This window comes from Octodon degus, unplaced genomic scaffold, assembly GCF_000260255.1.
Source record: "Octodon degus isolate 3935 unplaced genomic scaffold, OctDeg1.0 scaffold00222, whole genome shotgun sequence".
Taxonomy (NCBI): Eukaryota; Metazoa; Chordata; class Mammalia; order Rodentia; family Octodontidae; genus Octodon; species Octodon degus.
This window is the reverse complement of record NW_004524798.1, coordinates 2,300,962-2,323,334: the sequence shown is the minus strand read 5'-3', so window position 1 is coordinate 2,323,334 and position 22,373 is coordinate 2,300,962. Positions and strand designations below refer to the sequence as shown.

Genomic DNA, 22,373 nt, shown 5'->3' with positions numbered 1-22,373 from the left:
CCCCTGCTCCTGCCTCTGGCTGCACTTGCTGTGTTACCTGGGCCTGGTGAATAATTCGTAGGGGATTCCACTCTGCTCTCCCCAGTCATCCCTCCAGCCTTGTATAGATCTGTGTGACAATTCAGTGCGGCGCTCACTTTCCCCAATTCATTTGACTGACATAGGGGTCTCATCTCTGGCTGCTGGGTAGGGATGTTAGTCTTCATTGTTTTCTGGATTTTTTTTTAATTCCAAATCATATCTCTTTTCTAACCTCTATTTTAAGAGCATTTAAAAGTTCCCACAGGCACAGCCAGCCTGAGAGCTCAATGGACTAAAGTGCCTGCTTAGGCAGAGCACAGCAGCTGAGTTCCATCCTGGGTATGTCATGCTAGCCCTGCCTGCAGGGAGAGCTGAGACAGCAATTGAGACTGGGCGTGGTGGTACACGCCTGTAATTCCAGCACTTGGGAAGCTGAAAACAGGATAATCACTAGGAATCTGATCTATGTAGTGAGACCCTGTACACACAGTTCTAAATACAGGGGAAAAAAAAAAAAAAAAAAACCTTTCCACAAGGGCTGGGGGATAGAGCAGTGGTCTAGACCCTCTCTGGCAAATACAAGGACCCAACTTCAAAGCCCAGTACCACATGCCATGCTAGCCCCAGAAGCCGAGAAGCACCATTCAGGCCACTGAAACCAGGTGTGGTAGTGTACGTCTGTAACCCCAGTGCTAGGGAGGCTGAGACAGGAGGATCACTATGAGTCTGAGCTGAGTGGTGAGACCCTGTACCAAATACATATATAAGTAAGTAAATAATTTTTTAAAAATAAAATAAAAACAAAAATAAAACTTCCCACATTCTTGCTCACCTTTGGTCACTGAAATCTCAACATTTCTCCTAATGATGTAACTCTTTTTCTTCCACCCAATCCAAGTGCCTTCCTTCACTTTCCTTTCATTCCCAACATTTCATGTTGAAAGTTCAAGATAAAAGCTTCTGTTTAAAACTAATGGTGTTCTTCCTTACCTTTAAGCAAATCTGTCTTAGATATAGATTGTTCAAGACAATAGCCTTTCAAATAGGTTTCCTAGCCAAGTGCCTGAAGATAACTAGCCCAGGCTTCCTGTCTTTATTAACTATCATCTGGGTCAGATTCTCTCAAATTCATGTCAAAGTCAGCTACAGATTTAAGGAATTCTTATTTCAGAAGTAAGCTTTATGAAAACAGCAATTTGGCAGGGAGCCCCAGAAGTCTGGGGGCGAGAGAAATGAATGAGAAGGTACTTGATTTTCATACCCCTTGGGCCCTGTGCAGCCCCAAACAGGGAGCCCGAGTTGGGTCAGCAGAGCTGGTTGGTGCTGCCGAGGCCCAGCACGAAATGCAGTCCAAAGCAGCTCACTCTACTTCTCTCTAGCATGGATGCCATTCAGCTCTCTCTGCCTCTTGAAAGGCAAAAACCCAAGGCTGACTACGACAGCACATTTACTGCATCCACTGCTCTCCAGGCAAGTGGTACACACAGGTTGGCCTGGCCAGCCATATTAATCCAGGCACAATAACTGCTTAAGATCCATGGCCTCACATCCTACTTCTGTCTCTATTCTTAGGGGTCCCAGGCAGTGTCTTAACTTGTCAATTCCAATCCACCCCTGTTATCCACTGTGTGAGTGTTGAAGTAGCAACATTATGGATGGTCAGAGAGTGACTCCCAAGCACAGCACAACTGGGAACCATCCCTTGAGCAGGCAAACCAGGGATCCAGACTGTGTTTCTCTGAACTGAGGGGCTGGAGAGGCTGCCAGACCTATATAGCTCTCCATTCAATCGCAGGCCAAGGTTAGCCAAGAGAGCAGGCATATGACCTTGGGCAGTAGCGCAGGAACACAGGACTTCACACACACAGGAAAAGAGGCTGACACCAAGAACACTTTCCTGGAAAGAATCCTTCCTGGTGGACATATGGCTTCCCACAGTCTAAGCAGGCCAGCTCCTGCTGCACAGAAGCAGCAAGGGGGTGAATACAGAAACTACCATCCATCACCAGCAGGGGAAAGCACAACACAAGGGGCCCCGGGGTAGGGGAAGCACCTCTTCTTCCCACTTGGATTTCTCAGGACATCAACCCATTCCTGCTTCAGGAAAGCTTTGCTATATGATAGGTGCTACCCATGGAGTAACGCATTTAACCTTCCCAGCAGTCCTGCGGGGAGGCTGATCTGATCTCTAGTTCATAGATCAAGCTGATGCAGAAGTAAGTAACCTGGGATCTCAGTCCAGGTAACTCTTAACTCCAATAGCTGCTGCTAAGGCAATAAACTCATGGCTTCCTAACATTTATGAAAATTCCTTGGTGTCACCTCAATTCACGTAAGAATCCCAAGGGCTCATACTATAGGACAGAACGTCATTTCATGTGGACTATATGCTGTACATGGAACCTCCGGTCCCCAGTGTGCAAGGTGGAGCAGAAGGTGTAGGAATGGGAGTGTCTGTTATATCAGACACCCTCATGAGAGATGGACTGGGTAACTACCACAGTGACAAACCTAACACTTTTTTTTTTAATACTAACACAAAGCAGCCCAGATTTGGGAGCGGAAGCATCACTGGCATGCACTTATTAAGATCATACATCAGAATTGACATAAATGGGCCAGCCAGATAGCTCGGCTACTAAAGCACCTGCTTAGGCAGAGTGCAGGGACCCCAGCACCACATGCCACGCCGGCCCCGCCCTTGGGGTGTGCTGAGACTGTGACTGAGACTGGGCGTGGTGGTGCGCACCTGTAATCCCAGCACTTGGGAGGCTGAAAACAGGAGGATCACTATGAGTCCACTCTGTGTAGTGAGCCCCTATAGTGTACTAAATACACTTAAAAAAAATTCATAGAAATGGGCAGCAGTCTGCTTGCAGGTCATCAAACTTGCAGGGTCATGTCTTTGTGCATCTCTGTCACAATGCCTTTCTAGCAAAATACCTTTAGGGTCAATGGAGATGTATTAATAAGAATACATGTCAGAGGCAGAGAGTGACAATCCCTGCCTTGTGCATCAGAGGAAAGCTTCCCAAGAAAGTTGAAGACTTTCTAAGTCAAAATATGTCAAAGAGAAAGAGCCAGTTCAGCAAACAGATGATTGCCCACTGTGGCCTGAGACGGTTCCTTGTGTGATATTCCATGCTCTCATGTATAGAAAAAATAGGATACCACTCTTCAGCATGCTGGAGATGATGAGATTTATATTAAATAACACAAATGTCTTACACACTAGGGAGCAAAACATAGGTTAGTACGTGCCCCATCTCTTCTCCGAAGGTCCCGCTAACTCCTCATGCTCTCTACTCCAGCTTTCCACTCTGAAAACTCTGCAACATTATCTTTCTTCAAGGTTTCTTCTCACTTGCTTGGCAGCAAACTCAAAGGCTATCTCTCAGCCTCTGTACTCTTTAATGTCTACAATACTTTACTTGTCGCCATCAGCCTTTCTCTCGCCCAGGGCTTGCCTTGATCCTCTGCTGTGGCTCCCTGTGAAGAGATGGACGAAGGTGCGAAGAAACTGTACACTGCTATAAACACAATGATGCAAAGCAGTGTGCGTCAATATTGCTACCCAGAAGTCTGAAGTCCTCCAGTCTTTTGAGTCAGGCATTCTTTTCTTAAAATAAAACTTCCTATCCCATTTAACTGGAGGAAGTCCCACAGCTTCCTTAACAAATATCACTAAGGACTTCTGGTGTGGTGCTCACGCTCACTTACTGTCCCCCATTATCCTTATCTACAAAGTCCATTATCCTTATCTCCAAACTGCTGCCTTTCACAGAGGCTCACATTGTTTAGCAATGTATGGTAGGCTCTGTATAAGTTCAGGAAGCTGAGTGCTTTGCTCTGGCTGTGACAGCCACCTTGAGCAGCACAGTATAGCTGTTAGGGCTAAGGGGTCCACACTGCCTGGGCTCATACCCTCAATCTGCCATTAATTGGCTGTGACTTTGGCCAATGTATTTAATGTCTCTCTGTGCCCCTGGCCTAGTTCCCTCACCTGTGAAGTAGGATGATAACATCTACCTTGCAGGGTTACTGGGGTGGGAAATCCAACTCCAGTAAGGACCAGACCGGTTGAGAAAGCTAAAACAGGATAAGCATGGGAGCTGAACTTAGGACAGATGTCCAGAAAACACAGTGGAGGGGGTAAAGCAAGGAGGAGAGAGGAGCTGGAACCAAGGAAAAGGGTCTGGTGATGCAGAAGTGAGGCAGCCAAGAGAATTTCCAGAGTTTTAGAATTTGTGTAGATGAAGGACTCAGAAGCTAGCAAACTGGCTAGGTGGGCAGAGCCAACAGCACCCACCCCACCAAAAACCTCACCCTCAACACCTGCCTGCAAAAGTGCTTACACGGTCATGCAAAGCCTAGTGTCTAGCTTAATGCTTTGCTGCCACTGTCCAGAAATTCTGAATATTCTGAATAATTTCAGAGCAAGGAACCTCACCTTTTCATTTTTGCACTGAGCTCCACAAATTCTAGGGCCAGTTTTGAGTACTGGTAAAAGAGGCAACATGACTATGGAAATCTTTTAGCTGCTTTGGGTTAACAGCCACTGAATGTGGATATTCTTCTAGACACTACAGAGGATAAAAAGATGAGAAATAAGATGGCGGGGTTCATGCCCCAATTAATACAAAATCCAATCAATTTACTCCCCTGTAGAAAAAGAGTTCAGAAAAACCTCAACTGCGGTCAGCTCAGCTTCTGTGAGAATCTCTCTCTCTCTCTCTCTCTCTCTCTCTCTCTCTCTCTCTCTCTCTCTCTCTTTCTCTCTCTCTGTGTGTATTTGGATTTTATGTATGTGGACTTTATAAGTGTAAGTGACTTCAAAGAAAATGCTTCATTAAAATTGATAGCCAGATGTGCAAACACAGGCCATTGATCAGCTTTCATGTTATCTACTGCAGATTAGAAGGATACTCAGTTTCTTGCCAAAACTATCACTTTGATATTTGAATAGTTAATCCTTAGAAATGCGTTATTTTATTATAAGATTTGGACAGTAGTCTGTGAGACAGGAAAGGTTGCTGTGTATCTGTACTGTCGGCTGACAGAGACAGAAATGGAAAAAGAAGCATTTGAAAGTTGAAAATATTCTGAGCCAGATCTTAATAATACCATATCACAGAGGAACAACTGGGATATAAGTAGGACTTCAAGGCATCCATGGAGTGAACCTTTAGTCAAATAGCTTTTAGTTGGCTTTTTTTGGTTCTAGCAGAGCTATTACCTTGAAGACACTGGTGTAACCTTTCAAAATTATAGTGTCGGCTCATCAGAAGGGTGATTTGCACAGACACTGTGTCCTGCTAGAAAAGCATGTAACTAGAAACCAAACTGCTCATGTTCCTAAAACATGGTACACAGGCCCACTAGGCCTCAGTTTTCTTGTGTTTAAAGGGAAAGAACATGCAAGAGGACCCCATGCTATGAATGAGGTCACTCCATGTGCATAATTCTGCCTGTGAGCTGTCTCTCTGGCCTCCTAGACCAGAAAATCAACATCCCAGAGGGCAGGTAAGCTTGCTGGTGATTCCAATCAAAGCAATTATTCTCCAGGGAAGTTTTTATTATACCATGTGCAAAAATGAGGAAGAAAAAGGCACCATAAGAAAGACTAGAAATAATAATGATGAAGACAAACCTTAGAAGTTTACATATTTAAAATCTCTGCCATAGCCTGAGAGAAAACCTTCTCTCACCCATGTCCAGGTGAGGGACCCACTTCTAGATTTTATTTATTTATTTATTTTTGCTATTATGTATTTAATTTTTTTGTTGCTTCAGGGTCTCACTACGCAGCTCAGACTCACAGTGATCCTCCTGTTTTCAGTCTCCCCAGCGCTGGGATTACAGGCATGTGCCACCATGCCCGGACTAGATCACCCGCTCAGCCCACCCTGGGGGTGGGACTAGCATGGCATGCAGTGCCAGGGATTGAACTGTGGTCCCTGAGTTTGCCTAAGCTTGCCAACACAGATGCTTTAATCCCCTGAGCTATCTCATTAGCCCCTGCTTCTGTACCTTAGAACAATGGGAAATCTTATATTGCAGAAAAGTACATTACATAAGATTGAATATTAAGCCACCCTCCCATTAAAGACCCTCCACACTCCCAGTCATCAAGAACTCCTATTTCTTCACTGTTCAACAAATGCTCCCTAGCTTTCTTTAGGAATTCCAACCCTCTCACTTTCTTCTGCAGCAGAATTTACTCCCACACTACTTATTCAAGGTTTAGGCCAACACTGTATTTGCAAAATATTCATTCATATAGTATGGAAGTTCCTAAAAAACTAATACAATTATTTAATATCCAGCAATTCCACTGTTGGATATATCTCCAAAAGAACTGAAATCAGTATGCTGAATAAGTTCTGCAGTCCTACGCTCACTGCAGTTCTGTTCACAAGAGCTAACATATGAGAAAAACCTAAGTGCCACTCAATAGTTAAAGGATGTTAAAATTTGTCGAGGCTTAGTGGTGCATGCTGATAATTCCAATAATTTGAGAGGTTGAGGCAGGAGGCTCGTAAGTTCAAGTCTTGCCTGGGAAACTTAACAAAACCTTACCTCAAAGTTAAAAAAAATTAAAAGGGCTAGGAGAGCACTGGATTCAACTCCCAGTACTCTCATCAAAAAACAAATATATATATATTTATTTAGCATTTGCACTAGCATAGATGAAGCCAGAAGACATCATAATATAGTGAAATATTACAGTTAGGGTATCAGCACAGTTATGTATCAATGCTTCTCCAATTCAACATGGTTAGAACTGCTTTGTTACTGCTTTAGCACAGAACTATATCTCTTCTCTCCTCAATTCTACCTACTAACCAGTGATTAGGTTCAATCCAATCTACTCCTCCACATCTACTGTCCATCTTTGTGGGAGACCACATTACCCTCCCCAAGCCCAACCATCAACCAATGTCCTGCCCATATTCAATGAATCACCTGGACTCACAGACTCTTCTCCCTAACCCTCCCTCCTCCACTTCCTTTTTTTCTCTAGTTCATTCCCTCAACACAGACCTCTAGATTACTTCACACTACTCTTCCTTTCTCTGGGATGACCTCTTCATTCCACTGTTGTGAAAATCCATTTCCAATGCTCCCCTACTTTAGAAAACTTTAGATGTCTTGCAATTTAATGTCCAACTCTTTGCCTGCCTGGGATGATGAGCCCTTGCCCACCCCACCCCTCCTCTCTCCTCCATGTAGAACTCCTTGGTCTAGCTATTGTGCTGCCTTGGCACACATCCTGTCTCAGGACGTTTGCATATATTGTTCTCTATGGGATGTGCCCTTTCCCTCCTCCTCTTATTGCCCACACCAATTCATTGTGAAATGTCACTGCTTGGAGAAAGCTTCCTTGAATCATCAGGGCCATCGTTCTCCATATGTAACCCTCAAAATGCTTGACAAAACACTTTGGCCCTAGCCTTCCAAGGTCAATTAAGACTCAGGACATATGAGAACTTGTACTGTAACATCATGTAACTCGGCAGTGTCCCAAATTTTCTGATCAAAGAGATTATGGGGCCAAAGAGGAAAGTGATCGATGATGTAGAGTGTGCCTAAGGAGAGTCACATGGAGAGAAAACATGCTCTCAGGCTTTCACAGAGAGCACATTGGCCAAGCAATGGCCAACAATATATGCAACTCATCCACATGGCTGACACTGACAAAGGTTCTACAATCTGAGGTACAGGATCTCAAGATAAATCCTGAGAGGATTTCACTGACCTTATCAGACCATAAAGCTACAATTCTTGTTGCATAGGCCCTGCTTTACCTTGGTCTTTGCCATCCAGCAGAAAAGTACAAAAACAAAATATAAGAAGTAAAGCCATGCTGTTATGTTGAGCTATAGGGGACTCAGGTCAACAATTTCTGACATTGCCAGTGAAGCAGAAGACCCAATACTATTATAGGCTACTGGACTCTTTTAGAATATTTTGCTGAGTTTACATACCTATAATATTCAAATAACAGAATGTAACAAAAAAAGAGGATAAGATGAATGTCCATTTTGTATCTGTGTATTAAAAATGGTTAGGATAGATATATAATTACATTCTCTTAATGAATAGAGGGATTTGTTCTAATGGTGTTTGTAAATAGGATATCATGTCTGCATCTTGTACATCAATTAACCACTAGGAAGAATGTGTGCAATGTGTTAATTATTGATACTGTCCTACCAATTTGGTTTGAAACTGTCTCATTTCTATTTGTTTCTTAATAAAATTATGGGAAAAAATAAACCTAAATGAAATCAGGGTTTCATCAACAACAATAAAAAATAAATAGAGGGATTTGTTCTAATGGTGTTTGTAAATAGGATATCATGTCCACATCTTGTACAGCAATTAACCACTAGGAAGAATGTGTGCAATGTGTTAATTATTGAAACTGTCCTACCAATTTGGTTTGAAACTGTCTCATTGCTATTTGTTTATTAATAAAATTATGGAAAAAATGCTTGGCAAGAATGATACTTTGGTCACATAAATTTGGGACATTTCCTTTCCTTGGAAACTATAACATGGAAAATTAAAAGTTCTGAAAAATTGAAAAAGAAACAGCTGCTTAACTATTTGTCATTTAACCTTTCTCAAATTCAGAGATTTTTCTTTCCCCCCCCCAAACTCATTATCACCCTCCTTTAAAAGAAATCGCCTTGATCTTGTTTAGGAGAAACTTCCTTTAGAGTAGCCATATCCCTCTCATGGTACTTATCAGATATCACTATAATTTTAAGATGTTTCCTAACAGGTCTCTTATCCAGTTGAATGACAGAAATGCCTTTGTAATAAAATAGTCACTATATTTTCATCAGTGTCACATACCCAACACGTAGAACGCATTTTAACTGTCTGACATATATTCGATAAATAAGTACATTCCTGGAGAAAAAATGACCATCTAGTTTACTGCTATGGGCCATTAACACATTATTTAAAGACTGTGCAATAAATTTTGTTTGGTCAAAATATCTTCATATCCAAGACAACACAATTTATAATGCTGATATATTTTCTGAGAGCTCCATGCTTAAGTGAATTTTTGTTTAAAAAATTTAATTGAAATAATAATTTTTCTTCTTTATGAGGTACAATGTAACATACTAATACATGTGCACACTGTGTAGCTTAGGCAAAAGTATTCTTATCACAAAGCTGAGGGTCTATGTTTGCACTGGCATGTCCACTTGGCATTGGCATGGAAATTTCTTTATTGCTTTGAGAGTTGGTTTTGGATTTGTTACTTCTGCTTTCTGTTCTGATTTTGAGAATATTAATCCAATGGTAACAAAAATGAAATGCACTGAAATTCTAAACCATATGTACTATTAAATTGATAAGAGGTACTTAAGCTATGAGGACTTATAAGGAAAATTAAAGGGCACCAGAAGTTCTAACCTGATTCATTAAAGATAATTATAAGAGATATACAATAAACACAGACAGCTTATTTTAGAAATTCAATGATGGCAACTGTATATCTATACCAACAACAACCAAAGTGGTAGAATATATCCTTCCAGAAATCCAGAAATCTGAATATAATTTGAAATGTTGAAAATATGTGTGTAAATTCCAAGACAGCACACCCTCTCTCCCAACTCTCTGCAATAATGATAAAATAGTTTTAAAACACTTAGCTGCAGATGGGAGAAGTTTGGGTCACATATGCTTGTAGTTCAGGGGGAATCCCTGATATCCTGTTTCACAGGTCCTCGGATATGTCACAGCTTCTAGACATCATTGTTTATGGGCCTGAGGAGGGTGAAATCTCTGCAGCCTGGGAAGCTTCTGCTTCTTAGGAAAGAGGGAACAAAGTGCCCTAGTTCATGGACCCAATGACCTTGCTACTCAGTGTGGTTCATGGATCAACAGCATCAGAAACACCAGTAACAAATTCCCAATCCCATTCCTGAATCAAACTCTGCTTCCTAACAATATCTAGGATGACCAGAGAACACATACAAGCATAAGAAGTGCTGGCCTAGAGGATGTTCTCAGCAGCACTGTATACTGTGTATTTATGTCTGAGAAAGACTGCACATAGCTCCCTGTACATATGACTTGAAGAGAACTGTAACACTGAATTTGCACAGAGGATCATGAGAAAAATGCTACCCAATCAGTTGAGGATTTCATAGCCTACCAGTCCATTCATCAGGGAAAGACTCCTTCCCTCTCCTTATCTCTCACACTCGGAAGACCCATAACTACTTAGGAACCTCCAACAGCCTGTCTGACTTTGTGCCAAGGATCTCTTGCCCCTTTCATTGATTAGAAAGATGTGGACATACATAGATAAGCAGTGGGAAGAGAAAATACATAAGTGACTCTGGTTTGAAGGAGCAAAGAAAAACAGGTACCTCTCTGTGATGTAGCCACAAAGGAGAAAGAATGAAAAGGAGAAGGAATAAGGAGGAAGAGAAGCAGGAGGAGGAGGGTAAGAAGAAGAAAAGGTAAAACTAAAGAAGCCAATGTGAATTCCTAAGGAAACTAGGGAAATAATTATAGAAGAGTAATCTGAGAAAAAGAAAGAAGTCTTGGAATTCAAAAACACTGCTAAAGACTGAATAAGGGATCTTGAAGTTTAGATGGAAGACAATCACATAGGGAAGAAAAATTCAGGATTTACAAAATTATGCATACCAGTAAACAATACATGTGGAGGATATATCCTGTTATTGACAGAGACAAATAGGTTCAACTTTCTTGAGGAATAATTTGGTCTCTCTAACAAAAAGCTGTGTATAACCTATTGTGAGCACTCACAATTCTAAGAACTTCCCAGTAGTATAAGAACCACAAATCTAAAGGCAAATGCTCAAAATGCACTGGTTGTTAAAAGCTCATTGTAGTAGAAAAAGAAAATGATGAAAAGCTCAACTGCTCATCAAGATGGGATGGATTAAATAAATTAGGACTCATCCATAAATGAGTTTTTATTTAGCCACTACAAAGAATGAGGAAATCTGCATATACTGATTTGGAATGTATGTCCACAAAAATATCATTAAGAGAATAAAAGCATATTATAGAGAATTATATAGCATGACCTTGGTTTTGATGAAAAAATTTTAATGATATTCATGTGTATGTACAAAGGTTCATGTATGTATTTGTGCTTTCATAAGCATAAAAACAATTAAGAATGATGCCCTGGTACACTATTAACAGTTATTGCCTCTGGGGAATAAGGCTGGAATAGTGAGTGAGCTTCTCACTTCTTTGTATACTTCAGAATAAATCCGGATGGTTCTGAGCTCTTTTTTTTTTTTTGAGAACTGGGGATTGAACTCAGGCCCTTGCACTTGCCAGGGAAGTGCTTATGTCACTGAGCCATCTCCCCAGCCCCTGGCCCTGAGCTCTTTATTTTACTTCAGCATTTTATTTCTCAAAATCCTGTAGTGAAAACTGTTTATTTAAATTGGAAAACAATTTAACTATGAAGAATCTAGAAATAAACCAAAACACAAGAAGCCATTTATAAGTTAATAAGGTAAAGCAGTGGAACTCTCTAGGCAAAAGCACAGGCAACAGTACAGAAAAAAAGGGAAGGGAGGAGAGGGGAGGGAAGGAGAGAGAGGGAGAAGGAGAGGGAAGAGAAAGGAAAGAAAGGGTGGGGTGGGAAGGGGAGGGAAAAAAGAGCAAAATTCCAATATCATTAGAGAAGCAACTGGGCATGTTTAGTTCTTCAAATATCAGCAATGACTGCGAACCAGGAGTGGGAACTTAAATACTACTCTGCGCAAAGTTGTGAATAATCCTGCTATGATCTGTAAAAGATCTGTAGATACTGTAGAGCCCACAGTAGGTCAAAGCAGACCCCAAGTCAGAGACGAGAGGCTGGAGATGCCATGTGCCCTTCGCATGATCATTTAAGGGATGAGTGCAAAATATTTTCATTCATATGGAAGATGAAATTCTTTGTATAATAAATTCTCTTTTTGGACTTGAATCAAGTCAACCATAACTGTTGTGTGCTAAGCAGTTACACTGGGCCAATTCTCTGCGTAGTGCTTTGTCTGTGTTACACCCTCCAAAAAACAGAATCACAGTACACATGCAGTACTACCCCTATTTTCCTTTTACAAGTGAAGACTTGGGATTTTGGTCAAATAACTGCCTGGACATCACCCTGGAGGTCAGTGGAAGAGCTAGGACTAAGCTCCTGACCTCATCTGTACTCATAATTTTCAACATCAGACTCCTGCACCTGTAGCAGCTTCAGATTTTAAAGAACATTTTAGCATTGTGAAAAGGAGACACACCATTCATAAATAATCATTACTATCTGATGAGAGGCATACACTACCTTACATAAAATCTTTATTACTCCAAGCTTAATTTCCAAGATAATTTAAAATTGATTCCTGACACTCTTGAGAATAAGTAGAACAGCAATTGGTACTGCAGCATTAAGCAACTATGTCAAATTAACATAATACAAAATTAATTCAATATTTAGGATAAGGAGGTGGTAGACACTTACCAAAATTCATAATCTTGATGTATAGGAATTAGCTTTTGGGTATCATAAATAGGGAGCACTGTTTTGGAGATTTCATTCCATATATTTCACTATACAAACACATTGTTGCATCTTCTTACAAATCATAACAATATCTAATAGCAAACAACTCAATCAGCTACTTCAATCATTGCAGAATATTCAGAAATTGACAAGTGATCTTATTTTCTAATAATTGAATGCAATTTTAGTTTACAGATGACAACCAGTTGGGAACAGCCACAGAAATCAGAGTGACAGATTGAGATTGATGAATGATAATAAGAATCTGCATACTGAGCATAGTGGTCTGGAAACTAGCGGCTCTATGATCTTGATTTGAGAGAAAAAGACAGATACCCAGAGTTCATTGGGAATCATATGGGAGTGGATTCCAAAGAAGGGACCCCAAATAGGGATCTGAGAGCTTTGAACAAGTCAGATCCAAGAGGGCTTGCCACAGAACCAGGCACCAGGATCTGAAGATGATAACCTGCTGGACCAAGTTTTATGGGACAACCATGGCACAGGGCAGAGAGCCAAGAGATATTTCGTATGTCTCCTGAGGTAGGCAGAGAGGCAAGGCTTTCCTAATTAAAGTTATCTAGGACTGAGATAAAAACATCTACACCTATGATTCTTTACACTTTTATGTCATAGAAGAATAGACTCCAGCAAAAAAGTACAAAATGATGCCAATGGTGGTATTGGTCTCTGGATTCCTCAAAGGACCTAGTTCTTCCTGCTTAGAGACCACATCCCTGAAGACATTTCTTTGTTTGGTGTGTGCCACATCTCCTGCCTGCCTTCTTCATTCATTCTCTGGATATAAACAGACTTCCCAAGAGATATCAAGAGGAATAAACTAATCAATACCTATACAAGTATTTATGGTGTTCCTGGTGCATTTAGCATACCACATTAGCCATTTTATCATTAAATGTGAAATTTTCTTAGATATTATGCCAACATCTCCCATGACTTCCTTGAACTCTATACATGGATCATATCACCAAAATGTACTTTCTTCTCACCCATCAGCACTGTGATTTTGCATTATATTCTAATATGATCTCCTAAAACCATCGAGTTGTCTCTTTCACCAGATATTCATCATGAGGGCCAACATTAACTCAAGACTTTGGTCCTAAGTTAAAACTAAAATTCCAGTCATAAAATTTAAAAATAACAAAGTAAAATTCTAGTCAAAATTCAAGTTGTTCATAGGTCAGGGTGGTTGTAACTGAAGGGTTCACTGTATCTCTAAAGTCTGTAAAATGAAAAATCCCAGTACTTGTCTGGAGTAATTTTTTTTTTTTTAACCCTGGATCGAACTCAAGGCCTTGTGCTTTCCAGGCAGGCACTTATACCACTGAGCTTTCTTCCTGGCCCTCCAGCACAGTATCTGTAACTGCTGAATTTATTTTGCATCCCCAGAAATATTTTCTCCCATTGCATTAGGTAGCTAGTTACATACATAGTAGTGCAGTCTGAATAGTTTTCAAAGTAATAAATGATATTGCTGTGAAACTGTTCCCAAATGAAAAGTTCTTGTCTGTTACAGCTGTGAGGCAACAGACTGTTTTCTTTGTTCATATTTTTTGTGGCTAAAGAACCCATCATCTGATGCAGTAGTAAAAACTTTTCTCAGTAGGTGGCTGAATCCTAGATTTGCCTCTCAGCAATAGTTCCTCAAAGCAGCTGATGAGTGAACAATTTCAAAAGAATTTTCAGCATACATTTTTGTTTATCCTCATGGTGAAGATGTCAGCCTGTGACCAGAGCAGTGTCCACAACTTCCCATTAGCATCAGAGGTGACATCTTCCTGAGTCACACCATAGGACCCATTCAAGAAATTATTTCTTGTAAAAATGTACCAAGCACTGACCTGTGTGAACAGTGGTTGTTCTTATTCTTCACGGACCCAATAACAATAAGAATTTTTCTATGGGCCCCATAAGTGTAGAGAGTAAATGAGACATTAGGTGGCTTGCTAAAATAGGAAAGATTTTTCCACTGTGGATGTTGACAGAGCAGCTAGTGGAATAAAGACTGGAGAAATATAATATGAATGAGAAATCTGAGGTAGCAGTACAGCTTTAACTACTGGGCAGATAATTTCCTACCCAAGCAAGATTAACCATAGCTACCTGCCTAGCTCTTCTTACATGGCCGTTATGTGTTCTTAATTTGGTTTTCTCATTGGCCCTCTAACAACAATAATGATAACAACAGAAACAATACCAGGTAACACTTACCAAGTCTCTACACTAGTCAGCTTTCTAGCACTATAGCAGATAGCCGAGGTAATTGACTTACAGAGAGAAAATTTGTATTTGGACTCACAATTTTAAAGGTTTCAGTTCATGATCAATGGGCCACCACAACAGATCATGGCTGGGCTCATGCAGTACAACAATGCTCACCTATCACGGCCAAGAAGCAAAAGATAAAGAGAGGAAGGAACTGGTGTTCCATGACTCCTTCTGATTGCATGAAACCTACCACTAAGACAACTTTGTGGAGCACCTTGTAAAAATCCTCTCAACTGTACCACACTGAGGCCTTTGACCTGTGGATCTCTGGAGAACATTCCAGATACAATCTGCAGCATACACTATGGACACTGCTGTATGCAACTATTTTATCACTATTATTTTATTTAACCTTATGACAATTCTTGGAAATAACCACTATTATTCTTTCCATCATTTCTGGAGCATTGAATTAGTTTCCCAAAGTCACACTATGATTTAAAATAAAATAAATGAAGGCTCAGGAAAACACTGGTCACTGAAGGAACCATTCAAACTTATCCAGATCTGTGTGGGTGGTGTGGCTCTTTCGTAGGTCTAAGAACAATATGAGTTGGGTGCTGCATGTTCAAGATGACCTGAAACCACAAGAATCTTAGATCACTCATGGGGACTTCCTTGTCATCTCCTATTAATCCTGCTACCCTGTAAAGTACCTCTTTGGATATAGCCGCAATAGATTTTAAAAAAGACCTGGATTGGGAAATAAGTGGAACTGTCTGGTGGGCTGCCACTCTGAACAATTTGCCTGTGCACTTGGCAAATGCCTTCAAGGCAGGCACAATCTAATTGTTCCTGTCTTTCATTGCCATCTTGAATAAAGAGAAACTTGGCATTGATTTCCATTCCGTTTTCAATACCCCCCACAAAAGCTTTTTCTTTTTTGGAAAAGAAAAGTGTCCACTTATCCCAATAAGCATGAATTGAGAAAATTATAATTTCTCAGAGGACTTTTATGTACTGGAACGATGTGTCAGAACTGGGCCCACAAGAACAAGGTACAGCACAGTATCACTGTGAACCAGAAGCAAGAAAATGGTGTATGTTGAGCCACTGAATAAGGCAGTAAGCCCCCTCCTCTTATTTTCAGGATTGGACCAAGGAGACAAAAATCTGGTGGTCCTGAAATTCTAGGCTATCCAAGGCCATGGAGTTGAGGGTACAATGAGATGTAACAGCTGACTCAAATGCTTTCTTTGTTAAGCTATGGTTCCCAATACCTCCAAGAAGTTTCTCCCAATAAGTAAATCTTCATCTGAGGCACCTCATTAGCTTTTTAGACTGGGGCTGTACTTTGGAAAGCAATTCAATGCCTTTTTCATTTTGGTCACTGCACAACATTTTTAACATTCTCTTTTTCTCTCTCTGTTTCCAGAGGCTACCCTTTAAAGACAGGCATTTCGCTTGCAGCAAAATGTAAGTACACTACCTCCTTGAAATGGCATCACCTTCTCAGCTGAAATTCCTAAAACCTCCTAATCTTTAAGGCTCCTAGCTCACATTGCTGCATTTTTAAAGTCTGATTCAACAAATCCAGTCAGTGAGAAGCCAATGTTTCACAATGCTGATTTGTATAACATCCTGGAGCATTTTAGAGTTTGGGGGAAGCAGATTGAAACTAATCGTGACTGTAACATTACATCTAAAACTTAGATACAATTGAGGAGGAAAGAATTCTTTTAGACATGATGATCACGTGACATCAAACACCTGAATATCCAGCATCTCCCAAAAGCTAGTTTATGACTCCTTGCCCATTTGGTCCTCACTGTGTAGTCACAGGCTGTTTTTTATTTAACAGTACTGTAGCTCCCTTAATAATTCCTTCATGTGTCTGCTGCATTATAGCTACTCTGTAAACTAGTGTTCCTTCTAAAACTAATCTCCTGTGTATTACGTTTCCTTACTCTTAGGCTCCCAGAGTCTACACACAAATCACAAATATGCTCTCTACATTAAAACCAAATAAAATCACAGCAGGTCTAAATTGGGAGTTCGGAGTATTTTGGATTTCTGCCTTTGAAATTAGGCTGTCAATGGAGATTTTACTTTTGTTTTTAATAAAATGAAGTTCAGAGTGATTTATCCTACTTATGCAAATGTAAATATATACACACATATTTATACCTATAAATATGTATATGTTTATTAAAGTTCCATCTATCTCTGGAATAATTTTATAATGTTAGGTGATAGACTTCGGGTTAGGATGAAGACACAGCTACTCAAAAGGTGATTAGTTGCTTGTCACTACCGATAAGTAGACCAATAGCCATCAGGTAGAAGGTTGAGCCAGGTAAATAACAGATGTCAACTCTCAACTCCTGATGCATAAAGGACTGCCAATAAATAATGTATCAAGCTGCCACTAGGGGCTAGCGGGTTAGCTCGGTTATCTAAAGCACCTGCTTGGGCAAAATCAGTCAGGAGCAAGGGACGGCAGTTCGATCCCCAGCTCCACCTGTCTTACCAGACCCACCCTTAAGGCAGCCTGAGCCAGCTTAAAAAAAAAAAAAAAAAAAAAAAAAATCGAGCAGCCACTGAATTCCTTAACTAGACATCCTCTAACCCATCACAATCCGAAGTTCTCCCTTGAATTATACTATTCTAATAAATTATCTTTTAATCATTCAATCCCCGAGAAAGTCATGCATTTTACTAAACTGCAAGAAAAATTTAGTTTTTACTGATTTCCCAGGATAAAGATTTTTGTTTGCTCTCTACAATAAATTGATCTCACTGCTATACATCAAGTATCCAGACATTAGCACAGGAGTCCTTCACTCTAAAAATCACTCAAATTTAATGTCAAAGTCTTATACATTCACTGGAATTTTTTTAAATATGAAGCTCTGTACTATGTTGCTTTGGCCTTTATTGCATTATCTAAACACCTGCATGGTATGAATGTTTAAGCATATTTTCCAAATAAAGCCATGTTAGATTTTATGAGCAGTCTCTCTTCTAGTGCTATCATGAGTATACTGCTTGCACAAATGTTGGCTTTTAAGTATATTCTTCATTTTTAACATTGAGTGCTGTTCATGGGACATGACATGTGTTTCTCTTTCTGCTCATTCATATTTGAGACTCTTAAGGCCAGCGAGATAGCTCAGTGGACTAAGTATCTGCTTAGGCAAGCACAGGGACCACAATTCGATCCCTGGCACCACATGCCATGCCGGCCACACCACGGGTGTGCTGAACTGGCCACCAAGACAGGGCGTGGTAGCACACACCTGTAATCCCAGTGCTGGGGAGGCTGAAAACAGGAGCATCACTATAAGTCTAAGCTACATAGTGAGACCCTGTATCAGATACATAAATTTTTTAAAAAGTCATATTTGAGACTCTTTATTATATTGTCACTGCCTACCTTCATTACCATTATAAGTAATTTATTGATATATACTAATTTAGGACTGGTATATAGTCATGATAAAAACTTGGGGAAAGTCAGTTAAAAGTAGCATTTTAAGTTATTATATGTAAACATGAGAACATAGATGATATGATCTCTTTACCAAAATTTCAGTTGAAAGCACTTTTTACCCCCAGACTGGAAAAACAAAAATGAAGGGCTATGATGTCTATTTCATCCTAGAAGGCTTGAATTGTGGTCATTTTACTTTACTCTTTCTTTTTCCTAAAGGACATAACAACATTTAGTGACCTATTGCACTAGTAAAAATTCTGAGATGTAAACTTACACTGGAATTTTACACTATCCAGACAAAATGGGTCTGTTGAACTCCCCAAGTCATCTGTAGGCAACTTGTGGAAGACTGATCTAATCCACAGAGACATGGAAATGCACTGAAGTCATTAGCCATACTTCTCAGCCTCTCTGGAGTTTGCTTCATGGCCAGATAGTGATTGCATTATACAACCAATACAATGAAAAACTACCTGATTGGCACTGCATGGAATGTGGGCTAGATCTATAGTGATGGACAAAGCTTCCTAAGCGAAGGTCTTGGAGTTGTCTGGGGAGCACATACAGTCCCAACCCCATAGAGGAAGAACAGATCAGGAAGACAGGCCCACAGAGAAATAGTAGTTGGACTGTGAAAGGAACTGGGGAGTAAAATCAGCAGGTTCATGCCTAAGCCCATGTTACTCCTTTGAAGACTTGTTACTAAGTCCCTCAGGCTCTAAGTTTCTGTAATATTAGAAATGGGAGAGGGGGCCGGGGAGATGGCTCAGTAGAATAAGTGCTTCCCTGGCAAGTGCAAGGGCCTGAGTTCAATCCCTGGTTCCACCAAAAAAAAAAAAAAAAAAAAGACATGGAAGAGCCCTTCTTTAAAGGGTTATGAGAATCACATACAATTACATTTGGGAAAGATTGTAGCATCTAAAAGTATTCTGTACCTATAAGGGATGATTAGGCTATTGGCTCTCCCTGCTTTATGGATGTCCCTGGCACCCTAATGACAAACTTTGGTCTTCAAAGTGAGTAATACACAATAGCAGATTTGCCTTAGTTACTCTTCTCTCATTGCTGGGACAAATACCTGACACCCAAAATGAAGGAAGGAAAGGTTTATTCAGCTTGCAGTCAGCAGAGGTTTCAGTCCACACTCAGCTGGCTCCAAGGCAGAGGTGGCACAGAGCAAACATTCATGGTGGCTGCAAAGGGCAGAGAGTGGCAAAGAGGGTCACAGCAGCTGAGGCATCTAGTTAGCCTCTCTCCTCTCCTTGCAGTGTAATGCAGAGGATCTGCCCCACGGCACTCACACCCATAATCCCAGCACTGGGTCAAGAATCAATCACAGGGCCTGCAAGATAGCTCAGCAGAAAGATGATCAATGGACCAAATGCCTGCTTAGGCAAGCACAGGGACCGTGATTTGATCCTTGGCATCACATACTGCACCAGCCCCACCCCTGGGTGTGCTGAGCCAGCCACTGAGACCAGGTTTGGTGGCACACACATGTAATCCCAGCACTTGGGATGCTAAAAACAGGAAGATCACTCAGAGTCCAGGCTGCATAGCAAGACCCTGCACCAAATACATAAATTAAAAAAAAAAAAAAAAAAGAATCACCAACTCCAGAAACAGCCCCAGGACTGCATGCAACTTTGGCAGAGGGAAACTTATACACAAACCATAACAAGATTGTAGACCCCCCACTGAGCAAAGTCCGTCTCCCCAAGACTTGCACATATTTTGCTTGGTTATTTGCAACTGCAAATATGCTTCAGGACCACTGCCTCTGGTGGAGGAGCACTGTTTTCTGGGTGGTATGGGTGAGAAAGTTGCCAAATAAACCTGAACTGTCCAGAGGCCTATAAAATGCGCAATTGCTTTTTAAGAGGCATGGTGATATTGTGTGTTCCTTTCAATTTTGGGCAGTGACGACTTTCTGCAATTTGTGGTTTTGCAATTTCTCTTTACACAGACAACACCCTGGCTCTCATTCAATGCCCCTTTGGTGGGGTTGAGGTAGGGAAAAGAGAAAGACACCCTGGAGCTCTAAGTGTCCCAGCAAAAAAAAAAAAAAAAAAAAAAGGATATGTTAATGAAATAAGTCAGAAAGAATGTTAGAGACTAGTGGAAGTAGGTTGGTTTGAAGGGAAGAAACAACTTTTAATAAATTGCACGGTGTGGCTAGGATTTTATCTGGGGCTTTCATCAGCTGGGCAGAGATTCACTCTCCTAGCTCTTCTTGCTTCTCCACTGAGCCTTGTCTGAGTTAAAACATCAGTCTCTTTTCATCTTTTTTCCTGTATTCAACAAGCCCAGAGTAGTTTCTTCCACTGGCTCCTCCAGGCCTCTTCTAGTGAGATTTTCTTTAAATATTCTGTCTCTAAGTGACCACTTGCCAATTACACTTACTCGGTTTGTGTGAATTAGCTCAAGTTCCATGTGCCAGAATTTTTGGTCTTGTTCAGATTGCTGGACTGGCCTTTGCAGGGGAGGTCTGTGGCCCCTGGGCAGTGCAGGGATGTAGCATTTATCTGAGCCACAGTGATTTGTTCTGTTTCTATTCATTGCCTCTGGAAAGACTTTGCAGACTTTTGTTTGCTTTCTTATGGCTGCTAGGCGCTGTGCTGAAGGATTTAAAGTTGCATCCAGGATTAACCTTGTATTCCTTCTCTGTTCACTTTTTATATCAAAACAGACCCCTGTTCTCCATGAAGTAGATTCCCTTGGCTGATGTCCACTGTTCATGGGCTTCCCATGAACAAAGGTTACATGTCTCTCCTCTGGTCACAATCTAAATGTCACTGCTTCTTGGTGAAATACGAAGAGAACTGCTACTCAAATGTTAATTATAGACCCTTACATTCTGCATGGGGTAAAATATGATCTTACGTTGTCTGTGTGTTCTAAACGTTTAGGGAATTGCTTCTGTTATGCAATCGTAAATCATGGGGTCTTGATTTTAGAAGATGCTTTCAATATGATGCAATTCAGCAGCCTGCCCCAAGCTGTCTTTCTTGTGACATCTTCTGTAGGATCCTTTTCCCTGTCCTACACTGTGGCTCAATCCATTTTTTCATAGCTTAATATTCCCTGTCTTTTACTAACCTGAGATAACTCTCCTATGACTTCAGGTCATTTGTGCTGGGTTTGCCTTCTGGAACAGCTCAGGAGAACTGACGCTCTCTTCCACATGACAACCTTCCAAATATTTTGGAATCTGATCCCATGTGCTCTCTGAGTCTTCTCTGTCCAGGCAAAACATCCACGATTCCTTCAGCCATCCTTCATATGACTGGGTTAAGTGATCCTTTTCCATTTGTCCCCACTGCCTTTTTCAATACCTTCAATATGTTACAACCTGACCTAAAAAGGATCCTGCAGGGATGGGTGACCATCACAGAGCTCCAAGGGAAAGCAGAACAATGCTCTCAGATGTACTGTTAGTAATATAACCTAAAAGCATACCAAAAGCTTTAGCACCATGGTTGATCCTGAAGTTATTCCTGAAACTTATAGATAAGTTACATAAATGCTGCTATAAAGGCAGATTTTTCTAATTTTATGCACATATCTTTGGATACCATGTAAACCTGTACACATATTCCTGCAACACTTATTAGTGTCAGAATATTTGTGGAAACTATTAGGAGCTTTTGAGTTTGAATTCTTCTAAATCCTGTCCCAATTTGCTTTGCCTCTTGACTTTACTCAAGAGACTGATAAAAACAGGAGCCTCTGGATTTTAAACTCTTGTTTATCATGTTTTCTCAATCTAAAGTGCCTGTGACATTCTCCTAAACAACCAGATGCTCAGTAAATGCTTTTGTTAAATTCATCAACAAAATCAAATACAGGCCATTTTCCAACAGTCTGACAGAGACCTGTCTTTAGATTGATACTGGTGCCCTTTAGAAGCAGACTAATTTAACATGACCATGCTGATGCTTGACAATTTTATTCTGTTATAGATGAGACTAGCAGTGGCACCTAAAGGGCTAGACTGCCTGGATTTTAATTGGACCAAACTTGACTAGCTATGTGCTTCGGAGTAAGGCAGAC

General features: G+C 40.6%; 1 protein-coding gene across 1 annotated transcript in view; it reads left to right on the top strand.

Moving 5' to 3' along the window:
• The first annotated feature begins 15,852 nt into the window (after positions 1 to 15,852).
• Ankfn1 (ankyrin repeat and fibronectin type III domain containing 1) overlaps positions 15,853 to 22,373 on the top strand; it is a 273,730-nt gene continuing 267,209 nt past the window's right edge. The window contains exons 1-2 of the mRNA XM_023705526.1: positions 15,853 to 15,924; positions 16,260 to 16,300. Coding sequence (XP_023561294.1) covers positions 15,853 to 15,924; positions 16,260 to 16,300 — 113 coding nt within the window. The remainder of the gene's footprint in view (positions 15,925 to 16,259; positions 16,301 to 22,373) is intronic.